This window comes from Mytilus galloprovincialis, chromosome 3 (genome assembly GCF_965363235.1).
Source record: "Mytilus galloprovincialis chromosome 3, xbMytGall1.hap1.1, whole genome shotgun sequence".
NCBI lineage: Eukaryota > Metazoa > Mollusca > Bivalvia > Mytilida > Mytilidae > Mytilus > Mytilus galloprovincialis.
This window is the reverse complement of record NC_134840.1, coordinates 21,278,365-21,305,404: the sequence shown is the minus strand read 5'-3', so window position 1 is coordinate 21,305,404 and position 27,040 is coordinate 21,278,365. Positions and strand designations below refer to the sequence as shown.

Genomic DNA, 27,040 nt, shown 5'->3' with positions numbered 1-27,040 from the left:
TCAGAAAATAAAATGTGTATTCATTTGTTCATTAAAAATCTAGCTGATTTCATTTTATAGTTTGCGTTTTTGAATCTGCATTGCAAATCTCATTGCATCACTGCACATTATGAATGCTATTGGGATACCAACTAAAAAAATGCCAAAATATCCAATCGACACTGACGACTTTCGATCATCTGGGGCGGATTTTTTTGTGTTGATATATGATGATGTCTTCGTCTTATCGATAGTAAGATTTTGTTTAAGTTCATCTAAGTAATCATTCAGATATATTTTCAATTCAGCAATTGACATATTCATATTAGCAAGAAAGGTCCACTTTGAACCAACTGATGCACACGGGCACATATATTGCATCTGATTAGAAATACTAGGATTTTTCAAATTTGAGGAAAAAGATACCGTTTCTACAGCTGTTGTAGAAATTGACAAGCTTGGCTTAGTAATGTGCGTAATTATAGTTTCTTTTAAGGAGGTCGACTTAGCCGGAGTAGAAACTGACAGTTCAGCTACTTTTGTACTAATTTCAGTTGACTGTTCAAATGTAGTTGTGGGTGACGTTTTTTCACTTCCTATTGAAACAGTAGTTGTTTTATCGTCATCTATACTCGTCATATCATGCACGGCACTGGTAGTGGATAACTTTTCAATTGTAGATGTAGCCACGAATGTTGTGGGTTCTACTGTAGATGTAGATACTTCTGTTGTGGGTTGTACTGTAGATGTAGATACTTCTGTTGTTGGTTCTACTGTAGATGTTGACACTTCTGTTGTGGGTTTTACTTGAGATGTAGACAGTTCTGTTGTAGGGTGTACATTAGATATAGACACTTCTGTTGTAGGTTTTACTTGAGATGTAGACACTTCTGTTGCGGGTTCTAGTACAGGAAGAACTATGGGCAAAGATTCGCCTTCTGCAATTGTAAGAAAATGTCAAATACATACTAACTTACAATTTTCAGGTGATACAATTTGAAAATAAAAGATGTTTATTTAGATTAATTCCTGTTTGTCTGATACATTTTGGGTGAACACTTTTGCCCAACTTTGTCCAACGTTCTACTTCGTGCAACGGGGCATAGTTCTTAAAATATAAACTCTACTAGTGTATCGAGTGTGATAAAATATTTCAACAATCGTGACAGTTAAACTTTATAGGGCATGGCTTGCCTAGGGATTTAGATGGTCAAAATACAAATGGCCAAAGTGTAGATATAATGTATTGCATAAGGTTCGTTTTGCGAATATGCTGCTCGCTTGAATTTTAAACGATATATTGGTGAACATTATCCTGTTAAAGTATCAATCTAACATCTTTTAATTTCAGCAAGTCAACACTTATATTTTGAATGTATTTTAATTATTTGCAAAAAAAGATGTGTTCTTTCTATTGACGTTACTTCTTCTTCTTCTTCTCTCCGTATAAGCTTCCTTTATAAGGAACACCAAGGATTATCCCCAAGTAAAAGTACTATTTACACATTTAAATATATAGTATATATATTTTAAAAGTTATTGTCCAACGGTTAAAATACACAGTGAAACTCTTCTATTTACACATAAAATCCGAGTGTAATTTATAAACATTAAAACACAACTTATACGGAATAAAAACTGTTTGTTTCAGACCGTCAACCATCCATTGTCTCAAGCAACTTTAAGCACTTAATATAAAATTTATAGCACATCTCCCTAGTTTTGGCTTCTATCGTGTTCATTATCTTGCCGTCTCTTAGTGCTTGTGAAAAATGCCTGCAGTCTATAATTAGCCTGATAATATTTGATTTCAATTGAAAGACACTGTTCCAGACTTTATCTGTTATATGTTGAGTAACATAGGCCTTGATTGGTTCAAAGTATGTAATTCTAGTATTGGATAAAAGTGGACAATCCAGAAGAAAATGAGAGATATTTTCTTCAGAAAGATTACATAATTGGCAGAGTGGAGAAGTGATTGATTAAATTTAGCTCTATCAGAATTCAATATAAATGTTACTGAAACTATTCTAGTTTTAATAATAGCTTTCCGAACTTCGACTTTTGTCTTTTCAAATATAGTCCAAACTGAATGATTTTTGCCCCAAAAAAGATGTTTAGTTTCCATATATTTTAGAGTTGATTTAGATTCGTCATCGTCCCTTAAGGTATTTTGCCAGTATGTGCTCAGATGCTTCGTTACAAGAGCTTTCCCTTTCAATTTTGAAGGGAGAGATTCTTGAAGAAGGTGAATCGGAGGCAGTCCAAACTTTAAATGGATTTCTCGAATTGTAGAAAAAAAGTTGTTCGGGTTATCATAGTTAACCGACATTTGTCTGATGATGATATCATTAACTCTTTGAACATTTGAAGAAAGTAAATAATGGAGAAAAAACAATTGCTTGTTGTGGAGTTCAGCTTCTATTGGCAGTCCACAAATCAAGAGATATATTGCAGCTATAGCCGTGCGTTGAGGAAGAGATTGAAAATTTCTTAAATTCTTTCTATGAAAAGATTCCAGCTGCGTTATGTTGGTCTTATTTAGAGGAATGTCTTCCAAACCACAAAGGAGTCTTGGTAGGACATCTGTGTTAAAAAGACCGTAATGCAAAATAGCAAATTCAAGGAAAAACAAGGAAATTGACGCCTTACTGGAGATTTGACTGATGAAAAGCATCAAATGAACTACACGCTGATTATCTATAGAATAATAGTTAGATCTCAAATATAAAAAACATGTTCAACGAGTGATCGAACAAGACATTAATCCATGAATGCGCGTAGCTCATGAGTTAATTATTAGTCCAAACACATCAAACGAATGGACACATCACACCTATCAAACGAATTGACAACAAATGTCATATTCCTGACTTGGTATAGGTATTATCTTTATCATTAAAAAAACTAACAAACAGCACAGTCGCAAAAATGAAAGGCAAGAACACAAAATATATCATATAACAATAACACAATGACGGGATGCGTGTAATATGTAACTAAGAAACACAAAAAGGCACACACAAAAAAAAAAACGTCAGTACTGATAATATATACTTCAAGACCATCGTGTATTATTTATGAAGTTGACACGGAATATTTATCAACAAGGTCTCGGTACCTTCCGATAAACTTTATTTAGAAAAAGGACGAGATGTTCTCTGAAATACCTCTTGTTCATCAACTTTGTGCTCAAACATTGTAGATGATTTACAAAGTCGTGTGTAGTTGTTGCATGCTTTTGAATACCGAATAAGTTGAAACACGGATGCCATATACAGAGCAGGATCTGTTTACCCTTCCGGAGCACATGAGATCACCCCTAGATTTTAGTGGGATTCATGTTGCTTATTGTTTAGTTTCCATGTTGTGTCATGTGTATTATTGTTTGTCTGCTTGTATTTTTTATTTTTAGCCATGGTGTTGTCAGTTTATTTTCGATTTATGAATTTGACTATCCCTGTGGTATCGTTCGTCCCTCTTTTAAAAGATAGCATTCTAACAGTTATGTAAATGTTATGTGATTATTATGCATATTTTATTACAAATAATAATATGTGTATCAAGTTGGAGTTAAGCAGGCACTAGCTGTCAAATTCATGTTCTATGTTTTGACTCATAATTTTATATTTGATTTATAACATATTAAAACATTGATTCAGATTATAAAAGTATAAAATGAACAATTTACAAGACATGGGCTAGATAATATGACTCATCGTTTCGTGTAAATTTGAATTTAGACGCCATCTAATTAACTATCGAGTTAACCTCCGGATACTCCCGATGGTAATATATTCGATATAATTAAAACAGAAATAAAGATTAAAATAGATATCGAACTTGTGCACTTGGATTTTTTTAATTCCATATTATAGCTTGACAATATGTTTTAAACATCGTTTTTACCTATATAACAATGCGTTTTTGTAGACTGCATTACTCAATACAATTATTGACCTTTGTTTCACTTTCAATGTCGACATTCTTTTTATTTCAACTACCGAACACGCACAATTCCTGCGTTATCTTTCTCTAACTAAAGGGTTAAATTGAAGTTCACATGAGCACGTAGTCAATGTGGTCGAACTATTCACTTTCAAGCGAATAATGCATCATCGATTTTTTTAGCTTATTTTGACAAATTTACCAATACTGGCTGCTGAAATCGAAGTATTATTTCCCAATTTCACTTTAGTTAATAGTGATTGAACAAAACAAATCATAATTGGTTTTATTTATATCACATAACTAGAGCCCTCTTTAAATTTCATCAGTAATCGTTGAAAATCCATTTAATTCGTAGTTTGCCGATTTAATTGACTCGTGACTGTTCATTAATCCAGCACAATAACAGAGGAGATATATGCCCCCTCCCATGACATATATTGCTGCTTAGTAGGAAAATTCTTACTAACATCATTATAGGGAATATAAGATTTGGATCGTTATACATATTTACGATAATCTTAATTAGTACATTTTTTATCAACGTATCCCTTAGTCCATCGCGCTTAAATTGGTAGAAAATTGTCAATGATATTTTGGATTTCAACTAATAAGTACCCTGACTGAACATATGTCTTCAAGTAAGTACCAACACCAAACATATTTCGACAAATTAGTGCTCTCACCAAACATATCTTTATTAATTAATATGTGCACCAAACATATCTAAATAACAACAGATCAAAAGATAATGATTTGAAGATCGAATTCTCAGTAGATATGTTGAACCAAATTTATAAAGTATAAAAGTTACAGTTTCATGGAACCTTAATATTAACTCCAACTTACGTATTTTATAAACAGCTATTCGATTAGTTCGTCCACATGAATCAGTCACGGTAATTGGACATGGAAATCCACATTCCGAGTCACCAACTTCTATGGTAAATTGTATATCATTTCCACAGTAGCACTCAAATGTACCCTTAAACAAAATATTGCTCTTGTTTTTGTCTTGTTAATTTTAAATGTTTATAAATGTTATCATAACCCCTGAAATAATTGATTAATTAAAGGGGTATAGAAGTACACATTTTCCATCCGTTTTTTAAATTTGTTTTCCATACTAATTTATACGTAATATTTTACTCTCACATAAACTGTTTACTTTGATATCAAATAGATCACTCATCAGATGTTATTTCCAAAATCGATGTTTTTTCAGTGATGCTCAGGGCAAAATGTTTGAAAATCAAAAACTATATTTTTGACAAGAAGAAACTAAATTCGACTTGCTCTGCAGAGCTACGAGACCGGGATGAACAATTCGAGTAGAGGATGGAATTTAAACTGTCACTAGATGAAAGGGTAATTCTTGAAAGGGAAAGAAATGTTGTCGTTTAACACCCAGGTCATCACCAAAAAGACTGTTTCGATGGTTACTTCGTGTGCTCAAGGGATGTGACTTTTCTTATATGAGGCATTATATTTCACTTCCCTATACACACCTTTTCACACATATTGCGGAGAATTTCAAGATTTCACATAATTAAAAAGTGACTGTCGCGGAGTAGTTCTACTTCAAAAATAAACAAACAAAGAACCTGTAGCCCTTTTCACAAACAATCTCAAGTGTATTTATCGTAAGTCTAAAATATTCATTGATAATTCAACTAAATATTTCTATCGTAAGATTTATTTTACACTTTAGATTGTTTGTGTAAAGGGCAGCTGAATATATATTGGCATGAGTTCCCTGCTAGTATTTTAGATTATCATTTACAGATTTATGAAACTTTATTTATGGAAACATTATAAACTATGGTCGTTGTGTCTTGCTCCTAGCTCGATTTCTTTTACCTTGTATGTAACAATCTTACAACTAATAAAATATATCCTCTAGGTTTTACATATTTATATTGTTTTACACGTCAGGATATTCCTAATAGGTAACACTCATTGAATATCAACTTTAAATAACATATTCTTAGGTTGATACATAAAAATGTAAAGTTTATATTTAGAAAGTCACTGACTTCTCTCTTGACCTAACATTAAGTCATCGTTGACAATTATTGGTGTAAGTCATGAACCATTATGATATCTGATATCCAAAATGTTACGTTCTATTAGATACTAAGTAGATGCAATGAACATAATCATTTTGTGTATGTGACAGTACATGTGAAATTTCAGGATAAAATTAGCACATTTTCCTTCTCTTGAGAAGTCCCGTTCTGCCCTGCAGAATCAATACTTACAAACGTGTCAAGTTTTGATGCTGCATAGTTGTAATTTACATTCCTGCAATGTTCCAAGCAGGACACTGTCGTAGGTGCAGAACTATTTTTCTTTTGAAAAGCTGCCATACCATTGTTATTATCTACCCAATAACATCCATAAACTACGAAGCCTTTTCAATAAATAAAGTAAACAATGTCGTTAATAACTAATGTTACAAGTTTGGATCAGATTCGCATAAAACTATTAAGTAATAGTTTATCTCTATTACGTTCATAAATACCACTGTGAAAAATATCCTAAAACATGCTATCAAGTACTTTACAGTTGCAGTTATGGAATAAATCTATTTTCATGAAATATATCTGCTATCTCTATGATACCGTATTATAGATATCAAACGTATCTGAAATGCTGTCAATCTCATCGTTCATGCACACTTACTTTAACAGGACGGTTTTCCTAATGAGTAAATTGAAGCTTACCTTTTTACTACCTTGTTAAATACTGTTTTAGCTATCAACATTACTTCTCCGTAATATTAATATTAAGCATTTTATTACTCTTTTAGGTTGTATGAATGCTTACCTACAAAAATGTAGCTACAATGATTAAAATTTATCACACATCTACACTGTTTGTTTCACTGTGTTATAATATCTTCTTCTTAGAGACACGCAAAATTTTTTTCTAGTCCATTTATTTTAAAGCAAGATTTAAGACTTATGAGTTTGAAATTTCCTTGTGTATCTAACGCCTCTCCTCAACTTATAGAAAATGTTTGGCTAACGGTATATCACTATAATTGTTACAGCGATTTTGTTTATAGAGTCCGTAAATACGATCAATTTAAACTAATCGATCCTCTGGATAAACTTACTGTAAAAGATTATCAATAAACAAAATGTAAAAAGATCTCTAAACTTTGTTTTAACGGTGCTAACAAGGATTTATTTTTCATTATTAAATAAAAACATTACTAAATATATATTCCTTACAGTCATGAATATTTGCGGTCCTATATTGTGGCAATACTTGTTCTTTGTCATTGCACAAGGGCAAATTTTCCCCCGACTGTTTATCACGTCTTTACATAATGTCCATTGGATGTGTACTGATAATTAAATTAAAATTTAGGCTTTTAAATTGATCTAGTCATAAGTTATAACTTGCTTTAAGGTAGATCACAAGTATATATTTTGTGAGACAGAATTTTTTTTATAATTTGCCAAAATGAAGATTTTACTATGCTCTTTTCAAAAATTGAATAAAAGTTATGGGTCACCGTGCTATTTTTCAAGCTATGAGTAGTTGAAAATGCCAAAATTTGGTTAGTTTGTTCATGAAAAAACACATTAGTGTGCATAAAAAAGTTCTATGAGATAGAATTTTAAAATAAATTGTGAGAAGAAAGGTTTCATAATATATTTTAAGAAAATAAAAGAAAACATGGTGCCACCAAACTTGTTTTCTTGCTACAAGTAAAAATAAAAAAATTCCCTATTAGCCCAGTATAAATTAGTTATCTCCCCTTAAATGGCTCTTTTGAAAAAAATGATTTTGAAACCAAAAAAATTGATATTTGTTAAAATATTTTAAATAATACGATTTATTAACAAGTTTTCTTTAAATAGAAAAAACAGTCTAACCATTGAATTGCAAATCTGTTTCCAAATTTACAGATTTAGGCAAATAACTAGACCGATTTTGTACTGTGATTGTACAATCCAAGATGGCGGTATACCATGAATCTACCTTAAGCTATCTTTTAGTAACTGAGTGTACTGTTAGATCGTATTTTGTTTCTTGGTTGTGTTTTATGTCGATCTGGTGACATGTTTTTCCTTTTTCAATAAATTTGTTTTTCTTATGTTGTGCTGTTAAACCAATGTCTAAGGTTATGGAAAGGTTAAAGCTCTCGCAGAATTTTTAACACTGCCACATTATGTTTGTACATGTCCGAAGTCCGTTTTCGTTGGCCGCTGTACGTGTAATTTTTTGTCAATTGTGTTCTCCAATTTATTTATATTGTAGTCCTGTGTTGTCATTTTGATGTTATATTTCACATGGCCATAAAAGTACGAGGTTTGGCATGCAACAAAACCAGGTTCAATCCACCATTTTTTCCTTTAAAAATGCCCTGTACCAAGTCAGGAATATGGCCATTGTTATATTATAGTTCGTTTCTGTGTGTATTACATTATAACGTTGTATCGTATGTTTTCTCTTATTTTTGAGTGTAAATTCACATTGCGATAAGACGTGTCACGGTACTTCTCTATCCCAAATTCATGTATTTGGTTTTGATGTTATATATATATGTTATATTTGTTATTCTCGTGGGATTTTGTGTTACATTTTAGTGTTATGTCGTTGTTCTCCTCTTATATTTAATGCGTTTCCCTCGGTTTTAGTTTGTTACCCCGATTTTGTTTTTTGTCCATGGCTTTATGAGTTTTGAACAGCGGTATACTACTGTTGCCTTTATATATCAATTATATTTTGTTTCTATCATTGTTTTGTATATTAAAAGTAATTTTAAGTTTTCTTGTTGAATTGTTCATTTTGTCATGTCTGGGTCTTTTATGATATAGTCTATCATACGGAATGAGTTTTGCACAATGTTAAATACTGATTAATCTACGTCACTTGGTCAATAGTGAAAAGATGTCGCAAACATCAACAATCATTTTTAACAATTGTTGGAAATTGTCACATCAAAAATGAAACAAAATCATGGACTGTATTTGTGATCTAGTAACATAACTATACCGAGGAAGTTTATATTACATAGATTGATCATGAGATCCGTAGTTTAGAGAGGCAGACAACTTTGGTGAGCCATTCCGATATAATGTGTTATTTCCCAATATATAAAAACAACTGTAACTGTCTATAATCTTTACAACAGTAGTATCCCGCTGTACAATGGTCATAAATCGATTGAGGGCATACGATACAGTTTCGATCATATGATGATTTTTTTACGAAAATTATCCTTCAAGCTATTTTTCACCTAAGCAATTCAAATATGTAATAAGAAATTTACCTTCAAGTGCTACTTTAATAGATAGAAAGGGACGAAATTTACTCAATTACTCAATTTTTTTTTTGTTTTTTGAACATTTCTATCCTCTGGATAGCAACACCTAGCTCTTTTTTTCAAAAGATAAACACAAGTGGATTTTGAAGAAACTATTTTCATACACACTTAGTTTCTTGTGTATAAATCGGAGTTTTATCCATTATCACTGAACTAGTATACATATTTTTTAAGGGGTCACCAGAAGGATTCCTCCGGGTGTGGGAGTTTCTCGCTGCATTCAAGATCCATTGTAGGCCTTCGGCTGTTGTCTGCTCTATGGTCGGGTTGTTGTTTCTTTGACACATTCCCCATATTCATTCTCAATTTTATGATTCGTTCAACGCTTTCACATCACAAAGAAATGCTAAAATCTCGATTTTAACTTGTTATACTAAAAATGAAAGAGTGAAGTAAAGGAATAATTCAAACATGTATTGGTCCCCATTTCCATTCTCAATTTTATTGGTAACTATTTACCATTAACATAATCATATGAGTATACAAAGCTGTTCGGTAGTAGCCACTCGACAAGAGAAATGAACAAACAAGACTCCATTTTTCTTTCTATGTTGTGATGTTACACTGTTGTTTCAGATGAGGGTGAATTTTTGGTACCATGAAAACGTTTAAACCCGCGGCAATTGTTTGCATCTGACCTAAGTCAGGAATCTGATGTTCAGTAGTTGTCGTGTGTTGATGTGGTTCATAAGTGTTTCTCGTTTCTTGTTTTTATATAGAATAGACCTTGGTTTCCCGTTTGCATGGTTTTACAATAGTATTTTTTGGGGCCTTTTATAGCTTACTGTGCAGTGTGAGCCAAGGCTCCTTGTTGACGACCGAACTTTGACCTATAATGGTTTACTTTTATATATTACGACTTGGATGGAGAATGTTCATATTAGCACTTATACCACATCTTCATATATCTATTATATATGTCCACCCACGATCTTCAAAATGTATATTAGTATGGAATGTTGACTAAATATGATCAAACAGTTCCGAACATACTTCTCATGTCCTATATTTAGAACTAGAACATTAATATATTAATCATCGCGACAAATTCCGTCCAAATTACACAAAAGCACGTACACATGAACTCAAATAATAAAGAATCACGTTGAAACTTTCAAAGCTATAATTCTGTTTTCATTGATGAATCTTATTTATAAGTTTTAATTAAATAGCAAAACTTATTTAATCGATGATTGCAAGACTGTAACATAATTACTATAATCGACCTAGAGGTTGTGTTTCTTTTCTTATTTACATACTTTAAACTGTTAAACATAGATCAAGCGTCAGTTGTCTTTGCCGTCTTATAAACATATCTTTCATATTAACTAACATTTCACATTTAATTATATAGCAATAGAACAAATTACTCTTATCCAATGTTTCATACTCTCTACAAACAAAAACAACAGTAAACAAAACATATAATTTATTTTTTTTCAATAAAAAAATCAAATCAAAAAACAAATCAGGTAAATGCGAATTGATTTTTGTTTTTTATGCATGGCATGACATTTGATCTTGTACATACTAACATTAGACGGTAGAAGTTCTGAACATCATCAGTATAACCAGAATAGGTAGAATCAAAATTTGAAAATGGGTCATTATTCTCTGTATATTCATATTAATAATATATTAAAAAGTACCAAGGGAGAGACAAATTTAAATGCACCAGACAGTAAAAAAAGAATTTTCCTTTACGCCATAAGATTTTTCTTAGCGTCAAAAGTTCAAAATCAATGTACCAGGAATATAATTTGATACGCCAGACGTGCTTTTCGTCTTCATAAGACTCATCAGTGACACTCAGATCAAAATAGTTATAAAGCCAAACAAGTACAAATTTGAAGAGCATTGAGGACCAAAAATTACAAAAAGTTGTGCCAAATGAAGCTTAGGTAATCTATTCCTGGGAGAAGAAAATCCTTAGTTTTTCGGATGTTTTGTAAACAGGAAATTTATAAAAATGACCATATAATTGATATTTTTGTCAACACCGAAGTGCTGACTACTGGGCTGGTGATACCCTCGGGGACGGAACGTCCACCAGCAGTTGCATCGACCCAGTGGTGTAAAATGTTATCAAAGGTACGTTTCCTACGTATTTGGTTTAATTTTTTAAAACTCATATTTCCGGTTTGCTTGCAGATTTGTAAACATAAAATTTTTATTATTTATATCCATAGGTAACTAGTTTTACACATCAGATTTACACAAAAACAACTGACAAATGGTTGCAATAGTAAAGGGTGTCCCATACATTTATTATCATAACTATAGTATTACCAGAATCTAAAACATAGAGAATATAAATATGTTTCTCACTTCTACACTCGTAAATTGAAATTTAAGTCGAGTTTACAAATTTCTGTCTAGCATATTCTATAGATTAGTCTAGTCAATATCACTGCGCATTATTCAATTTTTGTCTGAAATGCAAGCTAAATAGTATCCTACTTTTACTTATTTATTTGTTGTTTTGTTTTGTTTTGTTTTCTACATTTCAGTCTCACAATTTACAATTACTGCCCACATCTTTGTAACTCTAAAACAAAGATTATTGCATGAACACAGACCTTGCTAAAAAAAATTCAACAGTATCACAATATAAGTGATAATTGATATCGTTAACATTTGTTATTTATCAATGTTTTCCTATTGTATATATGTTATGTACATGTATGTTTTGTGTTGTACTTTATCTCGTCTAGTTTTGAGTGTCCTGTTAATCAATGCATATGCCAGCTTTTGGTTTCGAAGGTCTGTCCAAAGTGTACATCATGTGCTTATGTTTCACTATATATTCATTATAAGTTTTGATAGTTTTGACTGATCAATGTTTTTAACATTAATCTGTAAATTTGTAAACTATAATATTAATCACAAAATAATCCTCCCTATAATCATAAAAAATGTTTTTTTCCTCAGTAATATTATACAGTTTTTGTTACTGGTTGCTGGAATTGAGCAAAATCCAGGTCCAGATCAGAGTAACAAAAAGAATTTGAAAATAGTACACAATAATGTGTGTAGCTTACTTCCTAAGTTAGATCTCATTAACAATGAACTACATGAGTATGACATTATTTGTATATCAGAATCTCATCTTGACAAGTCAATTACCGATGACCAAATTAAATTAAATGGGTTTCATAAGTCTATTAGGTTAGATAGAAATAGACATGGTGGAGGTGTGACCATTTATGTGAAAAATAGTCTACATTTTATTATACAGAATGACATATCTGTAAGCAATCTTGAGTTGCTTTGGGTTGAAGTGAGGAATTATAGTAATGAAAAATTTTTAGTTGGTGTTTTATACCGGCCTCCTAACTCTAATTCTAATATATGGGACTTATTTAATGAGTCAGTAGATAAAGCACTTGATTGTAATTTGCCAATTTTCCTTTGTGGTGATTTCAATTGTGATATGATGTCAAACACAAGTAACTCTTTTAAAAAGTTACTTAACCGTTTAAACTTAGAAAATGTTGTTTGGGAGCCTACCAACTTTACAACCCAAACTGGAACTTGTATTGATTTATGTGTGACTAATTGCAAGAACTTGATTAAATCAGTAACTGTTCTTACACCGATATGCAGTTCTCATTCTCCTGTTTCAGTCGAAATTTCATTTAAAACTTTTAAACAACACTCGTTTAAAAGACAAATTCGTGATTTTAAGCGTGCAGATTATGAAGGTCTTAAAAACCAGTTGAATGATACTGACTGGGATGATGTTGTTTTTAATTCAAATAATATAAATGATGTTTATATGAACTTTGTCAGAACATTCGAAAGTACTGTAAATAGATATATACCTACTTAAACTATTACAGTAAGACCAAATGATAAACCTTTTATGAACAACTTAATAAGAAACAAGATAAGACATCGTAATAGAATTCACCACAAAGCGAAAACTTCAAATAATCCAGATCACTGGAAAAAATTTAGAGAAATTCGTAATGAAATTATCAGCTTAGTTAGAAAGGCAAAAGAAGATTATAAGTGCAAACTGACATCTCAACTTATTGACAAAAATATTCCTCCTGGTAAATGGTGGCGCATTGCCTGTATCAAATTTTACTAAAAATAGAGAGTCCCCCCCCTTTTTTGGAACATGATGGCCAAATTTTTATTCATCCATTGGACAAATCAGAGATCCTGAACAATCATTTTGCTAATATAGCTAATATTGATACAGAACCAGAAATTCCGGATAATAACGAGCCTCCTCCATGTCATTTAAATAAATTTGTCATCACTGAGAAAGAAATTTTAGATCAGTTAAAAATCTTGAATGTTAACAAACCAGCTGGACCTGACGGTATCAGTCCTAGAATTTTAAAAGAGGTTGCTAGCTTTATTTCTAAACCATTAACTAAGTTATTTAATATGTCTCTATCAGTTAAACAGGTTCCACTGTTATGGAAAATTGCACATGTTAATCCTATTTTTAAAGGAAAAGGTAGTCCACATTCAGCTCTAAACTATCGTCCAATATCTGTTACTAGTCTTGTTTGTAAGATTATGGAAAAAGTTCTATTTAAACATTTGTATAATTAAATGAGAAGTAACAACCTTTTGTCAAAGTTTCAATCTGGATTCCAGCCAGGTGACTCTACTGTTAATCAGTTAATTGAAATATATCATAAAATTATTAGTAATATGGATAGTGGGAGGGATGTAAGGTTTGTATTTTGTGATGTATCTAGAGCTTTTGATAAAGTTTGGCATAAAGGACTTTTATTTAAACTTAAACAATCTGGCATAAATGATCAGCTCTTATCTTGGATAGAAAGCTATCTTTCAGATCGTCAACAAAAGGTCGTTTCAGAAGGTTTTTCGTCAACTCTAAGAAGTATACATGCAGGTGTCCCCCAGGGATCAGTTTAGGACCCTTTCTGTTTCTTATTTATATAAATGATATAGTAAATGACATTTCTAATGATATTAGACTTTTTGCAGATGACACCTCTTTATTTGTTATAGTAGATGATGATCCTGCTGTAGCAGCTGCTTCTTTGACTGATGACTTGGATGTTATCTCAAATTGGGCAAAATCATGGGCTGTTCAATTTAACTCTAAGAAAACTAAAAATATTGTATTTACAAGAAGGGAAAGGGAACACCCACCTGTATTTTTTGGGATAAATGGGGAAGAGGTAGAGAAAATAAATATTCACTGTCATCTTGGGATAACATTTCAGTCATCAGCTTCATGGAACTCACATATTGATATTATTTATAAAAAAGCATGCTCTCGTCTATCTGTGCTTCGTCAAGTTAAGCATTTATTAGATAGGAGTTCACTTATACGTATTTATTATGCTTTTACTAGACCTATATTAGAGTATGGTGATGTTGTATGGGGCAATTGCTCCCAGCACGATTCTGAGCTTCTTGAAAATATTCAGATAGAAGCCGCTAGAATAATTACAGGTTTACGACGTAATTCCTCCAGAAAAAAACTTTATATTGAATTATGTTTAGAAACTCTGGAGAATAGACGTAATAAACATAAGCTAGTACTATTCTATAAAATATTAAATGGGATGACACCTGCATACTTATATGAGTTAGTCCAGCCATATCTTCCCAGACAAACCCCTTATACTTTGAGGAATAAAAATAACACTTTTCATCCGCCTCTTGCTAGAACTAGCTCTTATTTCAATAGTTTCATTCCTTCCACTATAAGATTTTGGAATAGTCTTCCTTTGAGTTTACAAAAATCCCCAAGTTTGGGTATATTTAGAAGTGGACTGGAAAAGTTTTATAGGACTGATGATATATTTAAACCCTTCAACTATGGGATAAGGAAACTTAAAAAAGTCATTGTCAACTCAGAAATAATGCTAGCAACCTAAAATCTCATCTGTTTAATCAATTCTTATCCGAGAACACTTTTTGTGCAAACTGTAATCACCCTGTTGAGGATAACAAACATTTCTTTTTCATTTGCCCTAAGTACAATGATGTAAGACAGATCCTTCTTGATTCCATTAACTCCATTACTGATAATGTTGATATAAATATTGAATTATTACTTTTTGGAAACAGATTATTTTCATATGATATGAATATTGCTATTTTTAAATCTGTTCATAAATATATCAGTGACACTCAACGTTTTGTTTGAAACTAACTTATTTTTTGTTTCATTTAGTTTTATTTTTTATTTTTTTTCCTCCACTTAAATATTAATTCATTTAATCCACTAAGCAAGCTTAGTGTCTCTTTCAAGCCATATATATATATATATATATATATATATATATATATATATATATTTGCTCGTGTGTGCTCATAAGTAGCATGCATGTTCCACTACATGTATATTGCATTATTTTAATACAGTTGTTATAATTGAATTATACCTTGAACATGTAATATGGAGAGAGCTTTTATAGGCTGTGCCTGTTGCTCAATCCTTTTCATATCTTAATGAATAAAATATGTTTAAAATCAAAATCAAAGGTACCAGGAGTATAATTTGATACGCCAGATGCGCCTTTCGTCTACATCATAATGCCGGCGTCACACATTGGCGTATAGACCGGCGTGCACCAGACTTACAGAGAAAATCGACAAAGTCTGTATGCGTAAGTTGCACGCCAGGGGAACGCTAAGCAATCGTTAAACGCGCGTTTGCATAAGTTTCAAGTACGTCGAAATGCAAAGGTTCACGCCTGGCGAACGCTACAACTCACGGAAATTTTTACGCAGTTTAAAAATTTCATCCAGCTTAAGAATTTGCCAAGCGTATGCATACATGTACGCTACACGCACGTAATAAATACGCAACAAGTGGGTTGAAAACGCTACAGATAAATGTCAGATACGTTTAGTGCACGTTGTATACGCTTCAAGTTCGTTCGACATTAACTAAAACGTATGCGGGTGTGTTTGTGCAAACACCCCATCATTAACCCTCCCACACACGTCGAAAGAACTTATTATCGTCCCAGATACGACTGGGATGCGTCTCAAATACGTTCAAGAGACTTTGTTCCTTCGTAGAGTGCATTCTATATACGATAGACAAACGACAGACATACGCCAATATACGTTACTTGAACGTCCGATAAACGCTTAGGTACGCTTCTCGTACGCCAAATTTACGCTTAAAGCTCGTTGTGCACATGATAAAGATATAGTTGACAGGTTGAATTCATCCAAAATTACTAGCGTATTAAAAGTGTACATGATTTTTTTCACCACGCCCGGTGTACATCGGAGTTATACGCTGATGTGTGATGCCGGTAGACTCATCAGTGACGCTCAGATCAAAATTGTTTTAAAGCCAAACAAGTACAAAATTGAAGAGCATTGAGGACCCAAAATTTCAAAAATAAAAACTGCTTCCATTCCAATATACAGATGAAATATAACGCAAACGTTTTGATATGTTGTATCACGAATACAAGGCTCGTATAAAAAATGTTGTAGATATAAAACATATGTAAGCAAGTAATTCATACTCAAAATCCGTTCAAAGAAAAGAAGCTTCTGTTTTGTTATGACTACACTTTTGGGAGTTCTAGTCGGATAGATGTAATTTAATAGTGTTATAGACAGAATCAAAACAGATGTGGACAGCAAAACCTTAAAAATAATAGAGTGAACATTTTCAGTTAAGACGAGCATCAAGTATAATCTCAGCTTTAAAAAAAAGAAAAATCAGTGTTTAATGTTTGAAATTTCATTTAAGTCTCATACTGTATGGTTAATGTGATTTATGATGAATACGGTGTTTTTGTCATCATAACTTTGTTGTAACATCATTATTAAAAGTCTCTTTTAAATACGTGTATAGGGTACAATACATATGTATAATTAGAAATTATGAAGAGTCTCTGAAATTTTCAGCGACTATGTATAATAACTCAGTCAATAAAATATTATGCAGTATCACTAAAAAAAAATATCATTGATTATACATAATCACTGGAATGCAGAGACAATGAATACATTTTTAAAGCTAAATAATTAATTTTGTAAAATCATATCCAACATCTTTAGAAACATAAATATTAAAATTTCTATCATAATATTATAATTCAAATCATTATTTTTACATATCTTCACTCTTTGATATTTTAGATAACTTTACTGGATTTTTAAACTTTCGCCAATTGTTGTTTATACTGTATATCTTAACATCTAATTATTCTATACTTGATTTTTTGCCTATTTTCTCTTTTCTTATTTTTTTTTGCTCTTTATTTTGCACGTTTTGCACATCTTGCTCATTATTCTATATATAAAAAACATTTGAATCATGTTATATTGGACATGTGTTCTTATTCCTGAGGTTTTTTTGCAACAATATTTTTTTTTTTTAAATAAACCTAATAGTTAATAAAGGCAACAGTAGTATACCGCTGTTCAAAACTCGTAAATCTATGTACAAAAAACGGGGTAACAAACTAAAACTGAGGGAAACGCGTTGCACATTAGATAAATAGTGTCACATTAATTGACCATATTTACAGCACTATTAAATCCCTCAAATATTACCGATGTCACACAGATTTACTAAGCTTATCAAGGATAAATCTGGTTCACATTTAGAGATGCAATACATTTAATGAAGAATTATTCTTAAATGATTTGTCTGAACAACCATTTAATGTTATACATGAAATAAGTGACCCACATGAAGCAATCAATATGTGGTATTATCTAATTATTAATGTTGCAGATAAACATGCCCCTATTGTAACCAAACGGATAAAAAATAAATATCAACCAGAGTGGTATACAGATGAAATCTGTAAATCAGCTCACCATAGAGATTATTATCATAAAAACAAAGATACGGATAATTATAAGAAATACCGGAACCTAACAAATAAACTGATTCGTTCTTCAAAATCTAAGTATTTTATGGAAGCCATTAATAATGATAAAAACTGTAAAACTCTATGGAGACATTTAAAAGATCTTAACTCTACAACGGGTCATGATATTGATATGATAACATACGAAGATAAGAATCTTACGGATAAAATTGACATTGTAAACTGCTTAAATGATCACTTTAGTTCAGTGGGAGAAAAACTTATTCCACATCCCCATTCTAATTTTGAATCAGAGAAAATAAACAATTATGTTAAATCCAAAATTAATGATAACACATTGTTTTCACTATACACTGTCACAAATGCTGATGTCTTTAAATATCTCTCAAATCTAGATATTAATTAATCAACCGGGACCGATGGAGTTGGTCCAAGAATATTACAAGTATCAAAATCAATAATGGTAGATTCTCTCACTCATATTATAAACCTTAGTTTATGTACAAGTATATTTCCTGATATTTTAAAGTATGCAAAAGTAACTCCAATTTTCAAAGTCGGTAATAGGGATTTTACCTATAGTGTCCAAGATTTTTGAGAGGACTGTGTTTAAACAATTGTATTCATTTTTAACTAAATACAAACTATAAGTACAACAACAATCTGGATTTAGAGAAAAACTATGGAACGCCGGAACTGTCTTGTAGTGTAAATATTTAATGTGTTTTGTCGATTTGCCTTTACGTCCTGTCATTTCTTCTTTATGTTATGTGCAGATGCCTTTATTTCCTGCCACGTCATCTCTTTGTTATGTAAAATTAGTAATTTGTTTGGTCAAACAATTGTATGATATGTCATTGCTAAACTTTGTTATGTAAAATATGCATTACATTATACTGTAACTACTATATATTCTGTGAATAGATCGAAACTTTATGATCAACCACCTTTTCATTCTCTTATATTTTATCTATGCTGTGTCTATTCTTCTTTTACGTTAAGTCAGTTAATAATTGCGTCCTGTCTCAAGTGTTATTGTTATGTCAAATGTTCTAAAGCTTTTGTTTTTATACACCTTTGTTCTATGTAAATCTCATGATATTATAGTATTTTGGCATTATGTTTTGTTTATACATATGTATCTCCAGTGAAAAACCCAATACATCATGGTATAATTCATATGCGTTTTGCCGAACAATTGATACTCTCTGTGAGCATTCATTACGTCATGTGCAAATGCCATTTACATTATGTGCAAACAACAAATACGTTTTGTGCAAACCTCGTTTACCTTATGTGCAAACATCGTTCACCCTGTGTGCAAACATCGTTTACCCTGTGTGCAAACATCGTTTACCTTATGTGCAAACACCTATTACGTTATGTGCAAATACCTATTAAGTTATGTATAAAAACTACATCTTTATGTGCAAACACTATTACGTTATGTGCAAATACCGCTTACATTATGTGCAAACACCATGTAAGTTATGTGCAAATGCATAATACATTATGTCCAAACATCTATTACGTTATGTTCAAACACGTATTATGTTATGTCCAAACACCTATTACGTTATGTGCAAACACCTATTACGTTCTAGTAAACGCTTTGACACAGATTAAAACAAAACGCATCAATGATATGCATTTTGAAAATGAAGAAAATTAAAAGTTTCACCGTTCTAACAAACTGTGGATTTTTTATAATAATTATATTGATTGGTGTAAAAATGCTATATACATACAATGTATCTAGTTTAATGGGAAATTATTTTGCTCTACGCAAGAGTGTGCGTTATGCATCCATGCTTTGAAAATTTGTTTACTTTACTTGTTGAAAATTATAACAAATATACAGACACGACTTTAGTTTTCAAGAGGTGCAACCGAAAGGAACAATACGATATAAAAAGGAAGATGTGGTACGAATGCTAATGTGACAACTCTTCACAAAAGACCAGGATGATTTGTTATTACCCTCCAAGTAGGTTTTCATCTAGCGATAAACGTGTACTAGATTAATGCTACAAATGTAATGACGTCTCCCACGATTCATGTAGCAGCTAAGGAATCCTACAAATGTTAAAGATTTTTTTTTTCATATTAAAAACTGCATTATCCTGTAATCTACAAAAATGACGCATACACATATTTTTTTTTAATGAAAGGGTTATCAGCCTTGTTTCACCTTCACTGGCCATACTCGAAATTAAATCCAGCAACTTGAAACTCCAGATAATGACTTTCATTTATCTGTATTTGGTCCGGTAACTTTTCGAACCGTGTCTTCAAGAACGATACACAAAAATCAATATTATAGTAAATTGAAATGTTTTCTTCTATTATTTTTTTTATAAGTGATATGCATATCGTTTATTTTGTTGTCTATAAGAATAAATAAATAATTTCGTTGCTAAAATGGTCATCTTAACATAATTTTCCTTTTGAATTTCAGAAAAAACCTGACTATCTATAAAAAAGGATGTGGTATGAATGCCAATGAGACAATTCTCCACGAGAGACCAGATCTCTCTGGGTAATCTTCATTTTGGGGTTTTCTTCGAGTCCGCGTTTAGATAATTTTAAAAATCAAAGACAATGGTTAAGATTTAAACAACTTATGCTCAAATACCAGGTGTAAATTGTAAACAATATATGTACATTGTCAGAAATATAAAATGTATTAGTTCTCGCTGCGAAACAGGAGAAAATTCGGTAAGCCTCGCTTTTCGTCCTGTTTCTAAAGCTCGTACAAATAAATTTCACGTTTACCGACAAAGTACATTTACAATCAATACATTATTCCACAGTTGTTGATATATATAAAAGAAGATGTGGTATGATTGCCAATGAGACAACTATCCACAAAAGACCAAAATGACACAGACATTAAAACAACTATAGGTCACCGTACGGCCTGTTGATATAAATTTATCTTTTTGTTCAATACTTCAACGGATATCGTCGTGTAAACTACAAACATCAACCTATTTTCTGAACGGAGAGTCATAAATTCAATGAATATTATTGCGGGATATACGGCATAAACGGTAAGCTTCGATGCGTTTAGTTATGAACACGAATGGTTCGATCAATATAGCTAAATACACAATTAAGCCAAATGTTCATAAAAGGGATTTGCTGCACATCATTATTTAAGAAATCTTCTGTTAAAAAATATAAAATTTCATACAAATATATTCTTTTGGATCTAAATGTTATCATTCTAAAATATGTTTTGACAGTTTCCGTTAAATATTGCCATTTTTAGATATATCGGTCCTCCTTTTCTCGGCTACTGTTAAAGCGAAACGTTTTTTTTTTTTATTAATAGGTTGCGAGGCATAAAGGTCATATAATTCAATCCAAATTATCTTCAAAGTGCGGTAACAATCTTGAAGTGATGCAATCTTGTTCGCCTTGAAATCGACGTAACATATTTAGTCAAAATTCTTAAAATAAAATCACCTATATAACGAAAAGAAAACTGTGAAAACTTTGACACGAAAGGGAAGGCTTAAATTCTTCTGTAATTTTCCTGCTACCAATTATTAATTAAGAAAGTCATGTTTTGTATTGTTGGAATTTCGGAACCCTCTTATTCATCCGTTTAAAGCACCATGAAACAATTGCCAGCTAACTTCCAGTTTTCAAAAATCTTTAAATGTGCAGTATATCATTGATACGGTTTGAGTTCTCAAAATGAATCAAGATAAATGAAAATAAGACATTTATAAAAGATATAAAACCCTTGTTATGTTTTATCAATTTTTGAGAACATCTTTAGGTTAAAGATATTAATCAAAGTACTGAAGTACTGAACATCGGATGACCGCAAGTTCTAGTGGACGGTCACAAGCACTTGTCTTAGAAAACCAAATCACATCTCTTTACCTGAAAGTGACGTTAAAGTACAGAAATATATTTTTTCTGTGCGTGGATGATAAATTCAACCTCATCGTAGAAGTGATACAAATCAGTAAACTCTGGGTTTTTTTTTTTGTTATACATTATTTTAATATTTGTAAATTACAGTTACAGGTATATATAATTTTTATCCATTTGTATATCATTCTATTGCACTACATTAATTATAGTGCTGTGCAAGTGCATGGTGGACACTCTGCTGTAATAATTCTATTTTTCTGATAGATTGAATGTGAGTGGCCATTCATATTTTCCAGCAAAACATGCAATGTCCCACACAGAGAGATGGAGCAAAGACAAATAACTTTGCATAGGAGATTGCAAACGTTCTTATAAATATTAATTTATTTTTTTTTTGCTTTATTTATGTTTCTAACGAGCTTAACGACATTTTCATATCATTAATTAATGTTCAAAACAATATATTTTTAGGAGTATCCATCTGAAATGAATTAAGAACAAGTGATAAGGAATGTAATTTTGCACTCGATAACGTCCGCGTATTTATTACTATCATGTTTATAGATCGGTTACAATCTCAAAACGAAGGTTACGTAATGGAAATTTTAGGCGACAGCAATACACATTAATGCCCTCACGGTCATCCGATGTAAAATGAATAGAGAAGTTGTTCATTAAGATATCATTAGATAAACAAACACACGGACCTATTTTTTTTCTCTTTTTGATTTCTTATTCAATGACCAGTGGCGAAACCAGAATTTTGAAAATGATGGAGCTTCGTTTGTTGGTTCTATAAGCAGTTTGATTAAAACAAATACAAGATAAGAGGTGGTGGGGAAAATATCTTCGTCCTCGGTCAATAACATCTGAATAGACGCATATTTATTGTGTTGACCTTGTCAAAAGTCTATAATTCATAAATGTAATTCGGCGTCTTCTAAAACCATATGTTATGAATATGTATGCAAGATAAGGCGACCTATGAAATGACCCGCTTGGTGCAGGTGAAAGAGAACATTACATAAATAAGGCCGTTAGTGCTCTCGTTTGAATTGTTTTCCATAATCTTTTCGGGGCCTTTTATTGTTGACTATGCGGTATCGGCTTTGCTCATTGTTGAAATCCGTACGGTGACCTAAAGTTGTTAATTACACACTGAAATCGAAAATTGAAATATCAATCATTAATAAGTGTTTATTTGCATTGATAATCTGCAATATCCACGATTTGTTTGCTAAAAAATGTTCCTGTACAATGTTTTCAAAAATGCATTAAATGTATTTTATGACTTTTGTCAATCTCGGCACACCCCCAGAGAGACACACCTCGAGAATCGTGTCTATATATTTGTAAATATTTTAATTTTCAACAAGTAAAGTGAACAAAATATAAAAAGAATGGATGTATAACGCACACTCTTTAAAGAAGCACTAGCTACGAGATATATAAAAAATATAAAGTTTGATTTTTTTCTGCTCAATCAATAATGAAAGTGAAATAGTAAAACAACAATTCGCTTTTTGCAGCCAAAAAGGTTCAATTTTGTCAAATTACGCTAAGACACATTGATAATTAGTAATTCACTAGCAAGTGAATGAGTCGACCTCATTATTCATGTGAACTTCAATTTAACCCCTAGCTAGAGATTTACAACGCATGCATTGTACGTGTACTGGTTATTTAATCATTCTTATACGGTTAAAAACAATGAGAAACATCAATTTTTAATCTATAAAATAAAATCAAACAGACCTATAAAAATCCAATTGCACGTGTTGGTTTAATCTATTCATATCTTTATTTATGTTTACATCGCTTATATGGTCATCTGAGGTCAAATCGATAGGTAATTAGATGGCATCTGGACTAAAATACACAAGAAACGAACCTATATATTATCTACCCGATGCTCTGTAAACTGTTTATTTTAGACTTTTGATAGTTTGGATAAATGTTTTACATTGTTATAAATCAAATATGAGAATTTGAGTCAAATCGGTGACCATGAATTTGACAGCTAGTGCCCCTTTAAATAGAACAAAAAACTAAATATTTATATAACATTTTTATATCAATCAAGATATAAAAATACTACATTTCCAATACTAGATCAACATCCCGATGCACATATATAACCTTCAGTTCACATTCAGCATCCAATGGATATTACCTTGAAAAAAGAATACAACGAAGTAGTTCAGAGCTTTTTAGAAAGCTAAAACTTATAATTTTCTTAATTTTCATAGTGTATATCACTGATGCGTTTTGCTTTAAACTGTGTCAAAAAAGCGTTTACCAGAACGTAATAGGTGTTTGCACATAACGTAATAGGTGTTTGCACATAACGTAATAGATGTTTGGACATTATAATGTAATAATAGGCATTTGCACATAACTTACATGGTGTTTGCACATAATGTAAGCGGTATTTGCACATAACGTAATAGTGTTTGCATATAATGATGTAGTTGTTATACATAACTTAATAGGTATTTGCACATAACGCAATAGGTCTTTGCACATAAGGTAAACTATGTTTGCACATCGGGTAAACGATGTTTGCACATAAGGGGAACGATGTTTGCACAAAAGGTAAACGAGAATTGCACAAAACGTATTAGTTGTTTGCACATAATGTAAATGGCATTTGCACATGACGTAATGAATGCTCACAGAGAGTATCAATTGTTCGGCAAAACGCATAGGAACTATACCATGATGTGTTGTGTTTTTCACTGGAGATACATATGTATTAACACAACATAACGCCAAAAGACTATAATATCATGAGGTTTACATAGAACAAAAGTGTATCAAAACAAAAGCTTTAGAACATTCGGCATAACAATAACACTTGAGACAGGACGCAAGAATATAGATAAAATATGAGAGAATGTAAAGGTGGTTGATCATAAAGTTTCGAAGTATTCACAGAATATATAGTAGTAAAAGCATGATGTAAAGCCTATTGTACGCAACAAACTTTAGCAATGACATATAATACTACTGTTTGACCAAACAAATAACTAATTTGACATAACACAGAGATGCCGTGCCAAGAAATACAGACATTTGCACATAATATAAAGAAGAAACGACAGGACGCAAAGACAAAGTGACAGAACACATTAAATATTTACACTATAAGACAGTTCCCGCGTTCCATAAAAAAATTCATGCCACACAGCACTTATCAAAATAATTGACAAATTGTTAGAAGAATTTGACAAAGGCAATTTTACTGCTGTTTTATTTCTAGATTTTAAAAAAGCATTTGACACTGTTAATCATAACATCTTATTATCGAAACTTAATTTATAAATGTGATGATCACTCTGTTAAGTGGTTTTCATTCTATCTCTCAAATAGATTGCAAAAGGTTAAAATTCGAACAACTGAATCAGGATACAATAATGTAACATTTGGATCCCACAAGGTTCCATTTTAGGACCTTTATTATTCTTAATCTATATAAATGATCTCCCGTTTAAGTTAGAACACACAGAGTCTGAATTATATGCAGATGACACAACTTTGGATATATCGTCCGAATCTATTTCAAACTTAAACTCGTATTTAAATAAAGACTTTGAAAATGTAATTGAATGGTGTGCTAAAAACAATATGATAATACATAACAAGAAGTCGATCCAAATGTATGCTTATGGGATCTGAGAGAAAACTTGAGAATTTTAACGATGTCTTGTGTGTATTATCGCAAAATCAAGCTGCATTTGACAATGTACAAGTGGAAACACTTCTTGGTATCCATATTGATAAAAATCTATCATGGTCAATTCACATAGATAAAGTATGTGAAATATTTTCAAGCAGATTATACCTGCTAAAAAGATTAAAACGGTACTTACCTCGCAAAGGTCTTATCCTTTTTTATAATAATTATATATTACCAATAATTGATTATTGCTGCACAATAAGGGGTTTTACCGCAAATTGCAACATTGAGCGGATTCATTAACTACAAAAGCGCAAAGCAAGATTAATTTTGAATAAGCCTTTTGATATCAAATATCAATATCAAAGTTTAAAGAACTTAATTGGATGACCATTTTTACACTACATAAACATAAAACAGGCATTCTTTTACTTTTTTCCACTTTATTTTACAGAAAATTACATTATTTGTGCACATTTATATGTGTATCATTAATAACAATTTTAATTTTTGATTTGGGGTTATGCTGTTTAATACAGTTAAAATAGAATAGCAATTGAAAACTTATCATTTTAATAAGATTTGATAAATTGACCGGGAATGAATTATATCCACTTTAAACCACAAAAAGGAGTAAGGCAGATCATTAATTTGCTTTTGATTCAGTTTGATTAATAAAGCAAAGAATCTTTGTTTTATTGATAGTCCCCCAAATCATTCAGAGATTTTCTTTTAAATAATTCTTAAAATTAAATAGAATTGATAAGGACATTATTACATTTTAAACATAGCGTAAACAAGTTTTTAAAGCTTATCAAACAAACTTAAAAACAAAATTAAACATTAACTTGAAGTATTACATTTGTAAGTACTAAACAGAAGAAGAAAATTGGATCATTAAATTTATCTGACTCGCAAACATCGAACATTGAAAAGTAATGGAAGAACTAATCTCAATGCAAATAATTGCGATTTCAAGTTTTGTTTTAACACGAAATACCCGTCAATTGGTCACACGTGTTGATATAAATGTAACAAACGAATCGTATCGAAAATAGTAAACTAGACAGAAATGGCAATGTAACATATTACTGAAAATCATACAAAATTGTTTTTTTATTCTCAAAATTTATCAAGTTGAATAAATAAATAAATTCTAAATTTTTTTATCAAACTTACCTTCAACATAATGTGTATGAAATCCTGATAGAAATTCATATGTTAGATAAGTAAGAATAAATGTCTGCATCATTTGTGTTAAGCTGTTATTCGAAAAGTGTTCTTTTCAAACATGATTGACAATTTGTTTTGAACGCTCAGTGCAGATTGGTATTGCTCTCTTTTATGTAAACGCCCCACTGAATGTGGATCATGAATATGAAATTT

General features: G+C 31.4%; 1 protein-coding gene across 1 annotated transcript; it reads right to left on the bottom strand.

Annotated features, from left to right (window-relative positions):
- On the bottom strand, positions 1–27,040 carry LOC143067401 (uncharacterized). The gene is made up of 4 exons (XM_076240638.1): positions 26,834–27,040; positions 6,189–6,340; positions 4,777–4,912; positions 1–917 (listed from the first exon to the last, which is right to left on the bottom strand). The coding sequence occupies exons 1-4, from the start codon at positions 26,904–26,906 to the stop codon at positions 55–57; spliced, it is 1,224 nt and encodes a 407-aa protein (XP_076096753.1). The 5' UTR covers positions 26,907–27,040; the 3' UTR covers positions 1–54.

What these genes read in the sequence shown, in the direction of transcription:
- LOC143067401 (XM_076240638.1), bottom strand. Translation starts at nt 26,906, where the DNA reads ATGATGCAGACATTTATTCTTACTTATCTAACATATGAATTTCTATCA. An exon ending in CATCAAAACTTGACACGTTT is followed by an intron (nt 4,913 to 6,188) that starts GTAAGTATTGAT and finishes ATTTTGTTTAAG; the next exon opens with GGTACATTTGAGTGCTACTG. An exon ending in AATAGCTGTTTATAAAATAC is followed by an intron (nt 918 to 4,776) that starts GTAAGTTGGAGT and finishes TTACAATTGCAG; the next exon opens with AAGGCGAATCTTTGCCCATA.